Source organism: Phycodurus eques, chromosome 15, assembly GCF_024500275.1.
Source record: "Phycodurus eques isolate BA_2022a chromosome 15, UOR_Pequ_1.1, whole genome shotgun sequence".
In the NCBI taxonomy this organism is placed as follows: Eukaryota; Metazoa; Chordata; class Actinopteri; order Syngnathiformes; family Syngnathidae; genus Phycodurus; species Phycodurus eques.
In genome coordinates this window covers 4,979,808-4,999,483 of record NC_084539.1, presented here as the reverse complement: position 1 = coordinate 4,999,483, position 19,676 = coordinate 4,979,808, and the positions used below count along the sequence as shown (strand labels likewise).

Sequence of the window (19,676 nt, the reverse complement as noted above, 5' to 3'; positions counted from 1 at the left end):
GCATGACAGTTAATGAGCAGCTGTGTTATGGGCTGATGAAACCAAGTTTGAGGTTTTTGACCTTAATTCCAAAAGGTAGGTTTGCCACAAACACAACAGTGCTCATCACTAAAAGAACACTATAGCTATCTACAGTGAAGCACACTGGAGGCAGCATCATGCTTTGGGGCTTTTTTTCTTCATGTGGAACTGGGGCCTGAGTCAAGATGGAGGGCATTAGGAACAGTTCCAAATAAGTCAGTGTTACCACAAAACAGTCAGGCTACATCTAGTAAGCAAAATAAAAATAAATAAATAAATAAAGTCAAGAAAAGCCTACTAGAACATCTGAACTTTATATGGGGTTAATTAGAGGCACTTTAAATGGTGGGAGTTGTGTGAGGACTTCCATTTAACATGAGTTTAACTGTGATTGGTCAATTCTGAATACAGCCACATGCCGTTATTAGGGTGAGCACACTTATGCAACCACATGTATTTATTCCCCCCCATTCAGTTCTACAGTTCATAGCTCACATTAACAGCAGAAAAAGATTTAAAATGATCTTGGTCAGTTTTCTACCCTCCAGAAAAACATGACATATGAACAGGGGTGTGTATATTTTATGTTCGCTGCAAGTGAAACTAGTACTCTGAAAATGAAGGGTTTACAACACTTGCTGTAATTTTTGTGAACACATTTTATTTACATCATACAACTTACTCTGTATTATTAGATTATGCATACGGCAGTATATAAATAAAGATGTTTGTACAAACTTGCATAACTAAAAGGGTAAGAAGAACCATGGGAATAAGCAGCTAGACCATCTCCCGACAAAAATAATCCATGAAAAGCAAACACTACTTATCTCATATACTCAGTCAACAACCATTCAAAACTTTTCCCACAACAAATGTGTTTGGATACAAATATCGAAACAACAATTGACCACTTCCAACATTGTGAACATCAACTCACATTAAAACAGCAGAAAGCATTCAAAAGTGAAGTCAAAAAGGAAAATATTAGTGAGACCAAACCATGTCAAAGGCAAAACAAATTATTCAAGTTTAGGCTACTTGTCATATGACAACACACGCACACACATTGGTGAAAAACAGTGGGGGGAAATGAGAATACAAGAAACGGTCATGTTAATTAAGGACCAAAAGAAAATGAGGTTGCTGTGCCAACATCCAGATCTCTTTCAAAAATTCACACGGGCACGCTCCAACAGTTTTATAACATTTTGTTAGCAACATGGGTGGGGGTGGATGGATCCAGTGGCACAGACTTGCAAACAGAGGACGCTGTTATCTGACGATCTCAGAAGAGTTCAATTCTGAACAAGGGGACAAATTTAAGAAGAAAAAAAGAAAAGTCCAATATCCACTTTGCTACTCATGCCAGCAAGAGCGCAAGCATGGCTGGGATGGCATCACGAGCAAACAGCAGTAACAGTCTCCAGTCCAGCCCAAGAATCTGACCGAAGTTATCCCTATGGAGGATCATAACAGCCAACAGGCAACCTTCAACTGATTTGTATAAAATCACTTTTTTCCAATCAAGGGCAACACAGGATCAGCAGTATAGAAAATTGATGGATGGATACCATAATATGGACCCCATTATCCCTCTTAACTGTTATCTAACACCTTCTTAAAAAAAATAAAAATCACACAAAGAACAGTAGCTGGAAATATGAATGTGTGGAAAGAAAACCATGATATTGATTGTGAACACCGGGGTCCATCAGAGAATGTTGGGCTCAATAATTTGGGTCCATTTTGTATAAGTAAAGCCCACTGATCCAAGAAATCAAAGTTCTCATATTCTCTGGATCTTGTCGGCGACAACCACCGGGTTCTCTTTGCGAATCTTGGCCGCAGCTTCAGCTTTGTAGTCGTACGGACAGTTGTGCTGGTCTGAGTAACGGTGAAAGCCACAGAAAAGGTTCCCACAGCGGCACTCAAAACCTGAAACGCCACAACAGGACAGTTTGATTTTTTTTTACATTTTTTTTTTTTAAAGGAATACAGCTGGCTATGGAAACGCATACTCGGCTACCATTGATCAGATGAGGCCCAAGAAGACAAACTCAGTATAACAGGTTCTCTTTTCCAAATATAGTGTGCAAGTCATGTAGGTAAATTTTTCTTGACACTGAATCTAGAATCAACCTTCAGTCAATACTAATTGCGGTTTACTTTTTTTTTTTTTCTTCATCCAGTTGTTGCTTTAATAAACATTTAAAAATAATCACTACTGTGCTAAATAGACCACTGACCTCCATCTTGATATATTATGCAACGTTTACATCGATAAAAAGAAGTTACAAGTCGTTAAAAACATCACCGCTGCAGAGCAGCTCTGATAGCAAGCCGCCACGTTTTCAAGTGCGTAAACGATAACGTAACCGAGCAGCGTCGGAGAAATCCCCAGCATGCTCAGCGTCCTTGAAAATACTTAAGAATGCTGTGGTATGTCAGTTAGTGTTAATTATCCCCGAAATAGTGGTAATAGACCTTGTGTGTTTATCCCCTTCTTCCTCTTGTTGCTGTGTCAACTATTTTATTATTTTTGTACCACAAGAGAGTTTTGCATTGTGACCGATAACCTGCCTCGTTGTCACTGACATTAGCAGGTACTTTCTGTGGTCTATGACTATCTGAAATGCATTTTTTCTTTAAGAATGCCTACAGTACTTCTTAATTAAATTCAGGAGTAAAGTCTGGAAAATCATTGGATTTTTCTGATGGCTGTAAAACAACAGAATTAGACCTAAAAGTGTAACTGTAGTTAGTATGTTTCACAATGAAACGAACGATGACCCTTCTCAAATCACTAATACACTTATATCGTGTTAAAGACTGTAGGTGTAAGTAAAGTTGAAAAATTCCGATGTATAATCCGCACTCTTGACTTTTGATGAATTTTTGGGGGGAATGCGCATTATACATGGGAAATTAAGGTAATTGATAGCAAGAAGAAGAGTCAGTCTGTCTGTAGCAGTTGTTTGAAGGTTTGCAATTGACATCTATGCTAAATTTCCATTAGTACCTCTGGCGTCTAACATGTTTGCATTGCATTCGCATTGCCTTCGTGAGAAAAAATTAGTTCGTTAAACATTTTGATAAATGTATATGGTTTTGCTGAAAATTTTAGTGCGTAAATACAAGGTTCAGTTGTATTTTGGTTATGGGGGCAGGTTTACAGTAAACATCAACTGGGAGTGATAATACACAGGGGATAAACCCACCAGTAAAGGTTTACGGGGTTGATACACCCAAAAAAAAGAAAAAAAAATCGAAAATAAAGATGGGGAAAAAAATTTACAAAAATAAATCTACAAATAGGTGAATCCGTCGAGGGTGCCGAACCACAGGTATGAGAGTGTCCACTGTAATATGATACGCCCCCATGTCTTGACACCAAGAACAGACGCTAAGGAATACTATAAAAAGTGTTTTAAGTTTAAATGTGTCTTAAGCTCGTGGGAGGGGTAAAACTGTTTTATAAAATTTTATTTAGATCCTCTCTCTATCTCGCAGATATTTAACTATCACGGATGGGTCAAGAACGCATTTCCCGATAAATAAGGTTCACTGTAGAATACATATAAAACATAATACAGTCTCCTCCAAAGGTATTGGAATGGCAAGGTAAATTCCTTTGTTTTTGTTGTATACTGAAGACATATGGGTTTCCAATCAAAAGATGAATATGAGACAAAGGTTCAGAATTCCAGCTTTTATGTCACGGTATTTACATCTAGATGTGTTAAACAACTCAGGACAGAGCACCTTTTGTTTGAAGCATCCAACTTTTCAAGTGAGCAAAAGTATTCCAACATGTGACTGATGGTGATTCTAGTTGCTCAGGTGTTGCCTTTTAGACTGATTGCTTAAACATTAGATAGTGCCTGTGTTTTTGAAGACACACCCAAAGACAACAGTCAGTGACATCACAGCCAACCGCCACAGGGCAGCAGTGAAGGTATCACAATCCACTGTTTGAAAAAGACTTTGAAAGAAGAAATACACAGGTGAATTCCTTTGTTTTTATTGTATACTGAAGACATTTGGGTTTCAGATCAAAAGATGAATATGAGACAAAAGTTTAGAATTCCAGCTTTTATTTCATAGTATTTACATCTAGATGTCTTAACTCAGGAGAGAGCACCTTTTGTTTGAAGGCACCCACATTTCAAGTGAGTAAAAGTACTGGAACAGACATTATTAAATTAACTTAAAGTGAATAGCATTTACTATTTAGTGGCATAACCCTTACTTGCAATAACAGCATCAAGCCGGTGACCCATTGACTTCACCAGACTGTTGTAGTCTTCATTTGAAATGCTATATTTCAGGCCTTTAGGGCAGCCTCTTTCAGTTCTTGTTTGTTTCTGGGGGTTTCGCCCTTCAGTCGCCTCTTCAGGAGGTAAAATGCATGCTCTCTTTGGTTAAGGTCCGGTAATTGACTTAGCCAGTCTAAGACCTTCCACTTTCCCCCCACTGTTGAAGTCCTTTGTTGTGTTGGCAGTGTGTTTTGGGTCATTGTCTTGTTGTATCATGAAGCTTTTCCCGATTAGTTTGGATGCACTTTTCTGTAAATTCCCGGACAAAATAGGTTTTGTAGATTTCAGAATTCATTCTGCTGCTACCATGATGAGTTTCATCATCACTAAAGACTAGTGAGCCCGTTCCAGAAGCAGCCATGCAAGCCCAAGCCATGATATTACCTCCACGATGCTTCACAGATGAGCTTGTGTGTTTTGGATCATAAACAGATTATTTCTTTCTCCATACTTTGGCCTTTTCATCGCTTTGGTAGAGGTTAATCTTGGTCTCACCAGTCCATAAAACTTTGTTCCACAATTGTTGTGGTTCATCTCTGTACTTTGCAAAATCCAATCTGGCGTTCAGATTATTTTTTCTTATGAGTGGTTTGCATCTCGGGGTATGGCCTGAACAGTATATTTCTTCTCATGAAGTCTTCTTCGAACAGTGGATTGTGATACCTTCACCCCTGCCCTGTGGAGGTTGGCAGTGGTGTCACTGACTGTTGTCTCTGGGTGTTTCTTCACAGTTCTCATAATGTTTCTGTCATCAACTGCTATTGATACCTTTGGCCGACCAGTTCGATGTCTGTTGCTCAGTACACTAGTAGTTTCTCTTTTTCAGGAGATTCCAAATTGTTGTATTGGCTTTGCCCAATGTTTGTGCAATAGCTATGATCGATTATCCCTCTTCTCTCAGCTTCAAAATGGTTTGCTTTTCTCCCATAGACAGCTCTATGGTCTTCATGTTTGCTTAACAGCAAATGCAGTTTTCACAGGTGAAACTCAAAGACAAAAACAACCACTATCAAATGTTTAAGCAATATAAAAGGCAACACCTGAGCAACTAAAAACACCCATCAGTCATGTTCCAAAACCTTTGCTCACTTGAAAAAAATGGTGGCATCAAACAAAAGGTGCTCTGTCCTGAGTTGTTTAACACATCTAGACGTAAATACCATGAAATAAAAGCTGGAATTCTGAACTTTTGTCTCATTCATCTTTTGATCTGAAACACAAATATCTTCAGGACACAACTGTAGCGAATACGCCCTATGGAACAGTTGTCAACGGTAACTCTAGAGTTGACAACCTTTGCATTCCTGCTTCCTGAACCTCAACCAGTCGGTTTGTAATCACAAGACACAGGAAACCTGGTTTATATCATCTGAGCTATAAACTGGTTGCGGGTCTCATGTCTTGCCCAGCATGACTGGGGGACGGAAGTGATTGATCCCTGTTGAACAATGGAACAAGATCACTCTCTAGTAGATTAGAGACACTGCCTTTGGACAATAAAAATGGCATTAAAGAAATCCCACATCTGTATGAAACAAAACAAACCATAAATATTCTAAACTTTATGAACGGTTCCTCTTGATTTGAAGCAAAACAGTATGAAATGATGTTGCATTGAACAATATGTAGTTAATTTGCCCAGACTAAAGTTTAAACAATTTTATATGCTTGATCTATGCGTGAGGCAGTTTCAAAGTTGGGAATTGTTTATTTCAAAACATGCTGAGTCTCAACCTGGACTTGGGGCCCAGATAGCACTTCAACATGGAAAACCGAGTCGATGGGTATAGTCTTTTTCACCCGCCTCAGATGGCACAAAAAGCCTTGACATCCTTTCTTCTCTGGGCTTTCCTCTCTCGGTCGTCCTGTCCCTGCAGCTGAAAAAACCTCCACAGCATGATGCTGCCACCACCATGCTTTACTGTTGGGACTGTATTGGACAGGTGATGAGCAGTGCCTGGTTTTCTCCACACATGCCCCTTAGAATGGAGGCCAAAAAGTTCTATCTTGGTCTCATCAGACCAGAGAATCTTTTTTCTCACCATCTTTGAGTCCTTCAGGTGTTTTTTTGTTTTTTAGCAGACTCCATGCGGACTTTCATGTGTTTTGCACTGAGGAGAGGCTTCCGTCGGGCCACTCTGCCATAAACCCTGACTGGTGGAGGGCTACAGTGATGGTTGACTTTCTAGAACTTTCTCTCATCTTCCAACTGCATCGCTGGAGCTCAGCCACAGTGATCTTTGGGTTCTTCTTTACCTCTCACCAAGACTCTTCTCCTCCGATTGCTCAGTTTGGCCAGACTGCCAGCTCTCGGAAGGGTTCTGGTTGTCCCAAATGTCTTCCATTTAAGGAATATGGAGGCCAGTGCGCTCTATGGACCCTTAAGTGCAGCAGAATTATTTTTGTAACCTTGAGCAGCTTTGTGCCTTGCCACAATTCTGTCTTTGCGCTCTTGAGGCAGTTCCTTTGACCTCGTGATTCTCATTGGCTCTGACATGCACTGTTAGCTATAAGGTCTTATATAGACACGTGTGTGGCTTTCCTAATCAAGTCCAATCAGTATAATCAAGCACAGCTGGACTCCAAAGAAGGTGTAGAACCATCTCAAGGATGATCAGAAGAAATGGACAGCACCAGAGTTAAATATGAGTGTCACAGCTAATGGTCTGAATACTTATGGCCGTGTGATATTTCAGTTTTTCTTTTGTAATAAATTGCAAAACTTTCAACAATTGTTTTTTTCTGTCAATGTGGGGTGCTGTGTGTACATTAATGAGGAAAAAATTAACAAATGCTTTTAGCAAATGGTTGCTATATAACAAAGAGTCCAGATTTAAGGCAGTCTGAATACTTTCCGTTCCCACTGAATATTCCATTACATCACAGCATATCAATAAAAGGTTTATAACAGGCTAAAAACAGGTGCAGCAATCCTGTATAGAATCCCGCACTAACTTTTTAAACAATGATCCTGGGATGAATGAGGTGAGTTTTATTATTTATTGTAGTGTTCCAGTAATTTGGGGCAGAAAATTGACAAGAAGATCGTTGGGAATATTTGGGAACAAAGAGATTAATAAAACTGCTGGACTGGAGAGTATGGTATGCATCGTGATATGTGTCAAAATGCAGATAATCGGCCCGGCTGACAATCGCTCTGTCCCTAGCAATAACTTCCAACAACGAGCACCAGCAGAGCTGAAGTTCTCTGGGCAGAGGGAAAACTGACATAGATTAAGGAAAATGATCTTTATAGTCCGGTAGGCTGTGGCGATATGGAGCCGGTCAGACAAACATATAGATTTATGGATGACCTTAAAGTCGGCATGAGTATTTTAAGATGCAGTACTGGAAAAGAAATCAGTGGAGGTGCTGCAGGACCAGAGTTAATATGGTGAAGAGAAGAGGTTCAAGCTCTAACGTGGGCGAGGATGACAGCCACTCTTGATGGGAGGGGAAAACGCAAGAGTTGTCAAATGTGACTGGCAGACACGAGGCATGATGGGGCAGATGCTGGGCGAAGTCATGGCACATCTGTGCTGGTCTCCCATCTGGTCACCGCCCTTCTCTGACCTCCCCGTCCTCCAGTTTTAATGCATCATACACACGTCAGTCGGCGGAGGGTAGGGTCGGGCTAGGTGTTCCGACACTCCGGCCTGTTCTCTCGCCAGCCATGCCTTTCCCCTGCGGATTTTTAATGGATCACATACATTTACAATTCCTTTGGGCAGCTGGTTGGCCTGGGTGGGGGTGACGATTGTGGATCATTATTGCCCCGTGACCGTCTCACACCACCCCCACAGTCTCCCCAATTTAAATGCACGACACCCAACCACACACGATCATGTACAGGGATAATGGTTGCTAGTTGGGGACCTCTTAACCATAGTAATAAGGTGGGTGGTGGGTATTCACATTTCTCTTGGCTTGACTACTGGGGCCTGCGACCCCTCACCATTTCTGTCCTCTCTTTCATTTAGGAGGAGTCACAGCATGTCACACCACATCGGGACTATTCTGGCAAAATATTACTACACATGGGTGTCAATGGAATCAATTCAGAATTTATATTAAAAAAATAATAATAAAAAGAAAAAAATTAACAACCAGCTTTACCATTTTCATGATTCTTGCACATTGGGGGCAAAGATCAATCCAAATGTTCAAAGGTAAGCCTTATCAGTAATCCACCAAAAAGTATTATGAGAAATATATTATTTTAGAATATAAATTGGAACAGCTTCATCCACCATGTTCCTAACTGTAGGCTTTGAAAAAGTGTTTCTATCAACTCACCTGTCAGGCCAACCTTTTTGCGGCACATATAACAACGGTTCTTTTTGGGTTTGGGAGCCTCCGGGGCTCGGGATTCTTCACTGCCAGCAGTGGAGGGATGAATGGCTGTGACTGTGGTCTGACTCGTCACTGAAAACACGGGGGGGGGACATTTAACTTATACTTCTCTTTCCAACTGAATTACACACCTGCAAAAACATTTTTATACAAAACGTCAAAGGCTGCAGTTGAATTCAAGCCTTCAGAAAAAGTAGTCAGAGAGATGCAGGGCTGGTCATGAAAGCTCTCTCTAATAAAAGAGTTCAATGCAATACATTACAAAAAACTGTAATGACAAGACGAGAATGTGTTTCAAGCTGCTCATCTTTAAGAGTAGGGTTGGGCATTGAGAATCGAGAACCGATTGGAACGATTCGATGCCTAGTACTTCAGCCGCGACAGAGTGGCGAGAAGCAACGAAGAAGCGGTGCAAAACCAACGAAGAAGAACGCGCACAAGGCGGCGAACAAAAGTGTGTCTTAACTTTGTTAAACTGAATGACCAGTCGGCTCAGTGCAACACTTGGAATAAGATTATATTGTACAAAGGAGGCTTTCACGATGTGTAGCGTTTGACGCACTCCGAGCATCAGCCTACACCGCGCGGAGCTTCAGTGAAGTCAACTTACAGTCAATTGAGTGAGTGAAACAAAATAAGTCTGTGCCAACATTGAGACAGATAACAAGGTAAACGGTTGCTTGCACTTTTGCACTGATAGTTTTTAGCGCTTATTTTAGTCTTCAAACCAATGTAAGCACTGATGACAAATAAATAAATAAACCTTAACATTTGGCTAAAACTTCACTGTAGCAACTTTACATCACAATGAATTGGGACAAAATTCACATAAACTCACAGTGTCACAAACACTAACCTTGTGCCTTTTTGGTGGGTAGGGAAAGCGTTTTATAGCATTTGGTTCCATCCATAAAAAATAAAAAAAATTACCAAAAAAAAATAAAATAAATAAAAACATCGCCGGTGCCGTGTGAAGTTACTTTTCGTGCCAAAATGCTGAGTTCCGGTGCATACCCTTCAAAATAAAAGGCTACAAGCTTAAAACAAGAGGTCAAGTTAAAACTTGCACATATAAACCATTTGATGTGATGAAACAGAATACAGGGGCTAGCGATATAGCATTGTTAAAATAGTTATAAAATAACTATTTCAACAATGATATCAGTGAAGTCAGCTTTCAGTCAACTGGGTGAGTGAAACAATAAAATAAAATAGTTAATACAGTTGAAATAACAATTTTAACAATGCTATATTTAACTTTTAGCTGAAACAATAAATATTAAGTCAGTTGGGTTAGTTCCACACACATTGCCTTTTAGTTCATAGGTTTGATATTGATACTGGTTATAATGCACCCCGAGTCAAATGTTCACTTTAATCTGTGCTGCGGGCTGCTAAGAAAATGGATGTTCATAATTTGGACACCCTTTATTTAAACCATGCAAACTTTTTTGACCCAGCCCCCTAAAAGAATCGTAATCGAGAATCGTTTGGAACCAGAATCTAAGGAACCGGAAGCGCTCAAATTCAAACGATGTCCAACCCTATTTAAGAGGAAGCTCTTTTGTTTAGGTTATTAACTTTTTAGTTTGGTTCTGACAAGCTCAAACCTGCTAGAACATGATGATTTAGAGGATTTGTCAACCCTGGAGGTGCTGCCGTTTAGAATGGAAAAACAAACTGATATGACAGAAGCAGCAGCAAAAAGGTCATTATTCAATCATGTCATTGTCTGTTTCAAAATGTGTCTTTTGACACGGACGTACATCCATCCTATTTTCAAAAGGCAGTTATATTTTGAAATGTTATGCTGTTGTTTACAGATCATCTAAACTGGTGACTAAAACAATGAAAAAATATAAATAAATAAAAATGTTATATCCACCAGGATCCGTGAGTTCTGCTTTGCTCCCCGATGCTCCTTTGTCCTCTGACGACAGACTTATCTCAGCCATCTTTTGTGTTACAGAAATAGTTGTTGACATCCCACTGCAATAAAGAAACATGTTGAGATAAAGTACAGGATCACATTTATCTAATGCAACAGGAAAAGGAAAAGCTATCAAAAGTGCTTAATATAACAATGCCATAAAACAAATAAATGTTGCAATCACTATCTAAGCATTTTAAAGTGCCCCAAAATGTTAATCCTTGTTTTGTTTCTAAATATATGAAATATGTTTGAAGTGCTGAAAACATGCACAAAGATTGACAACAACATAGTACTCAATTGTTGAGATATGGCTTTAAAACTCTTTTTCAACGTCTACATTTTCCTGATTTTGTGGGCAGGGCTAAAAACTATCCTTGTGACATTAAGAGGTTTGGGCGTATACTTTCCGTCACCCACTATATAAACACCAGTGCACTTCTTCCATGCAGCGGCCATCCGGCAAAATTGCCACTTCCTCACTCATAATGGACCCAGTTCTACCAGAGTAGCGTGCAATTTGCCTTCAAAGTAGGCACACAACCCGAAAAGATACATCTTCCCTGAACTGTAATGTGTTTGATGTTATTTGGGCTAACATGTCTCTGTCGTCTTGCCCCAAGTGCGTTGTGTTACGAGCCAGCAGCAAACCGCCCCAGCCCGAAAGCGGTAAAAGTACACAGCGAAGGTCCAACGCAACCGCAAAGGGCTTTCAGCCACACGCGTCGTGGGCAACTGAAGGGAGGAAATTATCTGGCTCTGGCCGCCAACCGGCTGCAACTTGCAACGCGTACACCACAGAATTCCTCCCCCAACGGCTGACAATCTCGACGGGAGAGGCCGGACACCCTGCGGAGGAAACTAATTTCGCCCTCTTGTATCCGGGATCTTGTTATTTTGGTCGCAACCCACAGCTCGTGACCATAGGTGAGGTTAGGAACGTAGATCAACCGGTAAATCGAGAGCTTCGCCTTTCGGCTTCGCTCTTTCTTTACCACAACGGACCAGTACAAAGTCCGCATCACTGCAGACGCTGCACCGATCTGCCTGTCGATCTCCCGTTTTATTCTTCCCTCACTCGTGAACAAGACCCCAAGATACTTGAACGGCTCCGCTTGGTGCAGGATCTCATCCCCGACCGACCCGGACAGGGCACGTCACCCTTTTCCGACTGAGGACCATGGTCTCAGATTTGGAGGGGCTGATTCTCATTCCAGCCGATTCCCACTCGGCTGCGAACTGCTGCAGTGAGAATTGGAGATCACGGCTTGATGAAACGAACAGAACCACATCTGCAAAAAGCAGAGATGCAATTCTGAGGCCACCAAACCGGAACCCCCTCGGCTGCGCCTAGAAATTCTGTCCATAAAAGTTATGAACAGAATCGGTGACAAAGGGCAGCCTTGGCGGAGTCCAACCCTCACCGGAAACGAGTCCGACTTACTGCGGGCAATGCGGACCAAGCTCTGACACCGGTCGTACAGGGACCGAACAGCCCGTATCAGGGGGTTCGGTACCCCATACTACCGAAGCACCCCCCACAGAACTCCCCGAGGGACACAGTCGAACGCCTTCTTCAATTCCACAAAACACATTAGACTGGTTGGGCGAACTCCCACGCACCCTCGAGGACCCTGCCGAGGGTGTAGAGCTGGTCCATTGTTCCACGGCCAGGAAGAAAACCACACTGCTCCTCCTGAATCTGAGATTCGACTTCCCGACGGACCCCCTCTCTGAATAGACCTTACCAGGGAGGCTGAGGAGTGTGATCCCCTGTAGTTGGAACACACTCTCCGGTCCCCCTTCTTAAAAAAGGGAGACCACCCCCCCAGTCTGCCAATCCAGAGGCACTGTCCCCGATGTCCACGCGATGTTGCAGAGGCGTGTTAACCAGGACAGCCCCACAACATCCAAAGCCTTGAGGAACTCCGGGCGAATCTCATCCACCCCCGGGGCCTTGCCACCGAGGAGCTTTTTAACCACCTCGGTGACCTCAACCCCAGAGATAGGAGAGCCCGTCCTCAGAGAACCCAGAATCTGCTCCCTCATGGGAAGGCGTGTCGGTGGAGTTGAGGAGGTCTTCGAAGTATTCTCCCCACCTACTCACAACATCCCCAGTCGAGGTCAGCAGCACCATCCCCACTATAAACAGTGTTGGTGGTGCACTGCTTTCCCCTCCTTAGACGCTGGATGGTGGACCAGAATTTCCTTGAAGCCGCCCGGACGTCTTTCTCCATGGCCTCACCGAACTCCTCCCATGCCCAAGTTTTTTCCTCAGTGACCACCAAAGCTGCATTCCGCTTGGCCAGCCGGTACCCATCAGCTGCCTCAGGAGTCCCACATGCCAAAAAGGCCCGATAGGATTCCTTCAGCTTGACGACATCCCTCACCGTTGGTGTCCACCAACGGGTTCGGGGATTTCCGCCACGGCAGCCACAGACTACCTTACGGCCACAGCTCCGGTCGGCCGCCTCGGCAATAGAGGTGCGGAATATGGTCCACTCGGACTCAATGTCCCCCGCCTCCCCCGAGACGTGGGTGAAGTTCTGCCGGAGGTGGGAGTTGAAACTCCTTCTGACAGGGGATTCTGCCAGACGTTCCCAGCAGACCCTCACAATACGTTTGGGCCTTCCAGGTCGGACAGGCATCTTCCCCCACCATCGGAGCCAAATCACCACCAGGTGGTGATCAGTTGCCAGCTCCGCCCCTCTCTTCACCAGAGTGTCCAAGACATAAGTATACCCACACCTGCTCAGCGCCTCTCACCGTGGGCAACTCCAGAGTGGAAGAGAGTCCAACCACTCTCGAGAGGACTGGAACCAGAGCCCAAGCTGTGTGTGGAGGCGAGCCTGACTATATCTAATCGGAACTTTTCGACCTCACACACAAGCTCGGGCTTCTTCCCTGCCAGAGAGATGACATTCCACGTACCTAGGGCCTGCTTCTGTAGCCTGGTATCGGATCACCTAGGTCCCTGCCTTCGGCTACCACCCAGCTCACACTGAACCCGACCCCTATGGCCCCTCCCACAGATGGTGAGCCCATGGGAAGGGGGACCCACGTTACCCTTTCGGGCTGTGCCCGGCCGGGCTCCATGGGTGGAGGCCCGAGCACCAGGCGCTCGCCTTCGAGCCCCACCTCCAGGCCTGGCTCCAGAGGGGGGCCCCGGTGACCCGTGTCCGGGCAAGGGAAAACATCTTACTGAATTGTTTGTCATCATAGGGGCTTTTGGACCTGTGCTTTGTCTGGTCCCTCACCTAGGACCTGTTCGTCATGGGTGACCCTGCCAGGGGCATAAAGCCCCGCCCCAGACAACTTAGCTCCTAGGAACATTGGAACACACAAACCCCTCCACCGTGATAAGGTGACACCTCAAGGAGGGGGCTGACAATTCCCTCCGTCGTTTAATGGCCCGCTGAATTTCAACGGCAACAAAGGTGCATAATGACTCTCTGCAGCCTGTGAAAGCGAAAGCAATGTGCCACTGCTCCTCGCCTTACAGATAGATTGGACGCGATAGAAGTACTTAATTGACAGCTGGAGGTGTGATTTTCAGAGCACACACTGACACGCCAGCAGCATCTGGAAGCTGAAACAATGTCCCAATTCTTGACCATTTTGAAGCCTGATTTCACATACTTTGCATTTTTTTTATCCTTTCATTCATTGTCGGGCTTGTTAACATTAAACCTTTCTGTGGTGTGTCGAATTTACAATACATTTTTTTTGTCTGTTTTGTGGCACTTTAAATGAGTTTTGCTTTTATAGCAAAGGTTCTTACCTGAAAGTTTCAGTTGCAGCAGCCTCGGCTGAAGCTGCCGCCTCAGCTGCAACCTCTGCTGCAGCCACGGCAGCTGCTGCAGCATTATTCAAGGTGGCCTCTAACCTTTGGATTGCTGAAGCCTCGACTGTGGAGCCACTGCTGCTGCCTGGCGGAGAGGATGCATGACAAAACTGAATTTGTTAAACTGAATCTGGCACTCTCTCACATGGTCGAAATAAATAATTCAATTAATCAATCAAAACCACACAACATAACCTAATGTGGCGCTTTCAATTTGCATTTGCGTGCATCTAAATTCAGAGGGGCTTTTCCTAACAGTGGCACAAAATGGCAAAAGTTGTTAAGTTATGGTTGAGAAATCTGCTCATATTTTACAGTTTTTAAATAATGGGGCTGGAACAGAGAAATCATGCCTCAACTTTGCATTCAATATTCTATTTCAGGATTGCAGGAAATATGTAAACCTGTTGTAATAATTTGTGAATTTAAATAGTTTTAAGAGGTTGATCGAGAATTGAAAATAATGGACTATTGGCCTGATTTGCTAAATTGCATCTAAACTCCTTATAACAGATTCTGGGTCCTATTGTTAACAGGTGCAAAAGAGGCGGAAACTGCTGTACCTAAAAGAGAGTCTAGCTTTTGGTCTCTCTGATGGTTTTCACCAACGAACATTTGGGAGCGCGCTGCAAGTGCAAAATTAAGTTTGAAATTATGAAATCTGAACTGTTAGCAGAAAAAGCAAACAAACATATTACTGAGTTACAGGAAAAAATTAAAAATACTTGCCGTATCTGCCCATCTTGCGTAACATTTAAAACTTGGGACAGCACACCCAAAAAACTATTTTGGGAGAGGTCAGACTCTGGCTGACTCCTTCTTGTGACCGACTCTGGAGTCAGCCCTTACATCATTCAGAAGCTCCAAACTTTTATTGCTCAATAGACGATATGTTGCAGTAATTTATTATTTATTATATTCATCTATCCATTTTCAACACTGCTTATCCTGGTTAGGGTCGCGGGACGCTGGAGCCTATCACAGCTGACTTCGGGCGAAAGGCGGACTACACCCTGAACTGGTCGCCAGTCAGTCGCAGGGCACATATAGACACGGACAACCATTCGCACTCACTGTCACTGAGTGGGAACTGAACCCACTCTGCCGGCACCAAAGTCAGGCGAGTGTACCACTACACCATCAGTGACTTATTTATTATATTCTTATTATTTATTATTCTTATTATTTATTCTTGCATTTCAAAAAAATTTTCACAAGCGGAAAACATTCTTTCTTCCCATCACCTCTCATTTTGGACTCACCTTCACGTCATGGCTACGCATACACCTTCACGTCATGGCTACGCATAGCAGTGCCAATCGCACATTACGTGTGCTAAATTTGTTTATTTGCATATACAGTGGGTATGAAAAGTATTCAGACCCCCTTAAAATTTTCACTGTTACATTGCAGTTAATTTTTCCCCCCACAATGTACACACAGTAGCCCATATTGACAGAAAAAAACGGAATTGTCTACAATTTATTAAAAAAGGAAAACTGAAATATCACACAGCCATAAGTATTCAGACCCTTTGCTGTGACACTCATATTTAACTCGGGTCCTGTCCATTTCTTCTGATCATCCTTGAGATGGTTCTACACCTTCATTGGAGTCCAGCTGTGTTTGATTATACTGATTGGACTTGATTAGGAAACACACACACCTGTCTATATAAGACCTTACAGCTCACAGTGCATGTCAGAGCAAATGAGAATCATGAGGTCAAAGGAACTGCCGGAAGAGCTCAGAGACAGAATTGTGGCAAGGCACAGATCTGGCCAAAGTTACCCAAAAATATCTGCTGCACTTAAGGTTCCTAAGAGCACAGTGGCCTCCATAATCCTTAAATGGAAGACGTTTGGGACAACCAGAACCCTTCCTAGAGCTGGCTGTCCAGCCAAACTGAGCAATCGAGGGAGAAGAGCCTTGGTGAGAGGGAAAGAAGAACCCAAGGATCACTGTGGCCGAGCTCCAGAGATGCAGTAGGGAGATGGGAGACAGTTCTAGAAAGTCAACTATCATTGCAGCCCTCCACCAGTCGGGGATTTATGGCAGAGTGGCCCGACGGAAGCCTCTCCTCAGTGCAAGACACATGAAAGCCCGCATGGAGTTTGCTGAAAAACACCTGAACGTGATGGTGAGAAATAAGATTCTCTGGTCTCGTGAGATCAAGATAGAACTTTTTGGCCTTAATTCTAAGCGGAATGTGTGGAGAAAACCAGGCACTGCTCATCACTTGTCCAATACAGTCCCAACAGTTAAGCACGGTGGTGGCAGCATCATGCTGTGGGGGTGTTTTTCAGCTGGAGGGACAGGATGACTGGTTGCAATCAAAGGAAAGATGAATGAGGCCAAGTACAGGCATATCCTGGACGAAAACCTTCTCCAGACTGCTCAGGACCTCAGACTGGGCCAAAGATTCACCTTCAAAAAAGACAATGACCCAAAGCACACAGCTAAAATAATGGAGTGGCTTCAGAACAACTCCGTGACTGTTCTTGAATGGCCGAGCCAGAGCCCTGACTTAAACTAGGCTTTACACGATCAGAATTTTTGGGGCCGATCACCGACTTTAAAAAAACGATAACCGATCACCGATCCGATCACAAGATGGAGGAATGTGTCTATTTAAATGACCTGTTCATTTACTTTATATACTTGTCTCCTTAATTGCTCAAAAAATATATTTACAATAAATAATGTATCTTTGTTCCTCTATTTATGCCAGTGAGGCATAGTGACAGACAGAACAAATGAATGGTCTTCTATTAGATGGCAGGAAGTAAATACAGCAATTAATGTATCCACTTTTTGTGACATTTCTTTTTGGTTGGTGTGCCGTGAGATGTTTCAATTGTAAAATATGTTCCTTGGCTCCATAAAGGTTGGAAATCACTGCTCTAGTCAGATCGTGTATTCTAATCAGTCAGGTCAAACCAACATTACATGACAGAAATAATGGGTGCTAACTTACTGTAATTAAATTACTTTATTTTTTATTAAATTACTTCACCCACACCGAAACTTTAGAGCATGATTCGACAGAACGGCGGCATGTTTACGTCCAACCGTTCGTGCTACCGCTAGCTTGCTAGGCTATGTAACATTTTATTGCCTGCTTGTGAGCCGTATCGTATTAAAAGTACGTGAACATACCTGAAGCAAGCCTTAAACGAACGTCCTCTCCTGTCCTGAGCACCGGTGACCACAAACAAGTTTTTCCCCATTTTGTCCATATAATAAAGTTGGCTCGCGCCACTCTTGTTGTCGTCGCCATGGTAACGAGTGTCTCTGGTCGCATTTGAGTTGACAAAATAAAGCCCAATGATCGGAAAAAATGGGATGCGGTAGTATCAGAATGAAAGATTTTATTGCAGTCGTCTGACAGTACAGTCGTGAAAGAGCAAATTTGTTTTGTAGTCTGATCCGCATTACGTGTTGCCTGTCTCCGACATGTTTTCTGTTCCACATCCGCCTACGTTTTTTTGTTGTTGTTTTTTTAAATAACTTCATTGGCCGTCAGATATTTACAGTACTACGTCAAAAGACACGCGACAAGGCTAAAAATAAACTAGCTTTTGGATTCAAATATACCATTCATGCGGCCATGCGAAGTTAATGTCTATTGCGGAGCCGATCAATGACGTCATTGATCGGATCGGCGAAGTTATGACATTAAAGCCGATCAGCATAAAATGCTAAATATCGACCGATACCGATCAGCGCAATCAAATCGGTGTAAAGTCTAACTTAAACTCAATTGAGCATCTCTGGAGAGACCTGAAAATGGCTACCCACCAACGTTCACCATCCAACCTGACAGAACTGGAGAGGATCTGCAAGGAGGAATGGCAGAGGATCCCCAAATCCAGGTGTGAAAAACTTGTTGTATCACTCCCAAAAAGACTCATGGCTGTATTAGCTCAAAAGCGTGCTTCTACTAAATACTGAGCAAAGGGTCTGAATACTTATGGCTGTGTGATATTGCAGTTTTTCTTTAATAAATTTGCAAAAATGTCAACAATTCCCTTTTTTTCTGTCAATCTGGGATGCTGTGTGAACATTAACGAAGAAAAAAAATTAACAAATGATTTTAGCAAATGACTACAATATAACAAAGAGTGAAAATTTTAAGGGGGTTTGAATACGTTCCGTACCCACTTGTACTCCTCCCAGATTGCACAAAATGAACTGCGCTTCAATTTTTCACATTTGGCAGCTACTGGGAGCGCCGGTTAGCAGATCAGCTTCTACATCTGCTCACGTGAGCAATTAAGTTTGCGGCCGTTATTGCATGCCCAAACCTTTCAGTCAATGTAAACCATGCCCTATGACTTTTGGGTACAATATAAAAAGTATTTTTACCACTGTTGTAAGTTATTCTTGAGTAAGAGTCTTTCAGCATGGACCTTCTGCACGCCCTTTTTCCTTGAAAAAGCACTTAAAAAGCATCACTTTGAGTCGGGTATCTCCCTAGTGCTATCTTTCGGTCACAAAGACATTGAATTTGATTCTGGTGATGCTGACATTTTGTTGATTTTGAAGTCAGTCATGTTTAGAGGTGAAATTATTGTCCTTTGTGCCAAGAACTACAAGTCCATCCACCTCGAATAAAATTTCATGGGAAGAAAAACAACCCGAATGCATGATATACCCCCCCCCCCCAAAAGAAATTTCATTTTAAAAAAACAAACCTATCCATCCATTTTCGGTACCGCTTATCCTCACGAGGGTCGCGGGCGTGCTGTAGCCTACCCCAGCTATCTTCGGGCGAGAGGCAGGTTACACCCTGAACTGGTCGCCACCCAATCGCTAAGGGGTTTCAATTTTCTCATGATAGCAACTAATGATTGGGTTCCCCCCCCCCCCCCACCCAAAAACAAAAGAGTGCCTGAGGTTGTTCTTATTCCATTTCCTTTGTCACCAGAAGTAACAACTTACTGTTTAACAATAAATTATCATTATATTTTGTATAATTTGTGTGTCTTTCGTGTATAAATTTTCTGTCTTTCGCTTTCTCCCTCTATCGCCTACTGCAGTTCTTACCCCAAAGGAAGGGTACCAAACAGATTGGGCACAACTTTTGATGTGTACGGTATTAAACTGTAGCCAACAGTACGGCTTTGCATAAACAAGGCTAAAAATAATTGCTCACAGATCCAAAACAAATGGCACATTGATTGAGAACCTTTAAGTGATGGGATTA

At 42.9% G+C, this 19,676-nt stretch overlaps 1 protein-coding gene across 3 annotated transcripts in view; it reads right to left on the bottom strand.

Annotated features, from left to right (window-relative positions):
• Positions 1 to 662: 662 nt before the first annotated feature.
• The window catches only part of LOC133413652 (AN1-type zinc finger protein 5-like), a 26,406-nt gene continuing 7,392 nt past the window's right edge, over positions 663 to 19,676 (bottom strand). For 2 of the 3 annotated variants that reach the window (XM_061698276.1, XM_061698277.1), the window contains exons 3-6: positions 14,405 to 14,552; positions 10,579 to 10,682; positions 8,637 to 8,765; positions 663 to 1,959 (exon numbers count right to left, since the gene is read on the bottom strand). In XM_061698276.1, coding sequence (XP_061554260.1) covers positions 1,811 to 1,959; positions 8,637 to 8,765; positions 10,579 to 10,682; positions 14,405 to 14,552 — 530 coding nt within the window. In that variant the 3' untranslated portion in view covers positions 663 to 1,810. The other variant, XM_061698278.1, reaches the window with a different exon arrangement.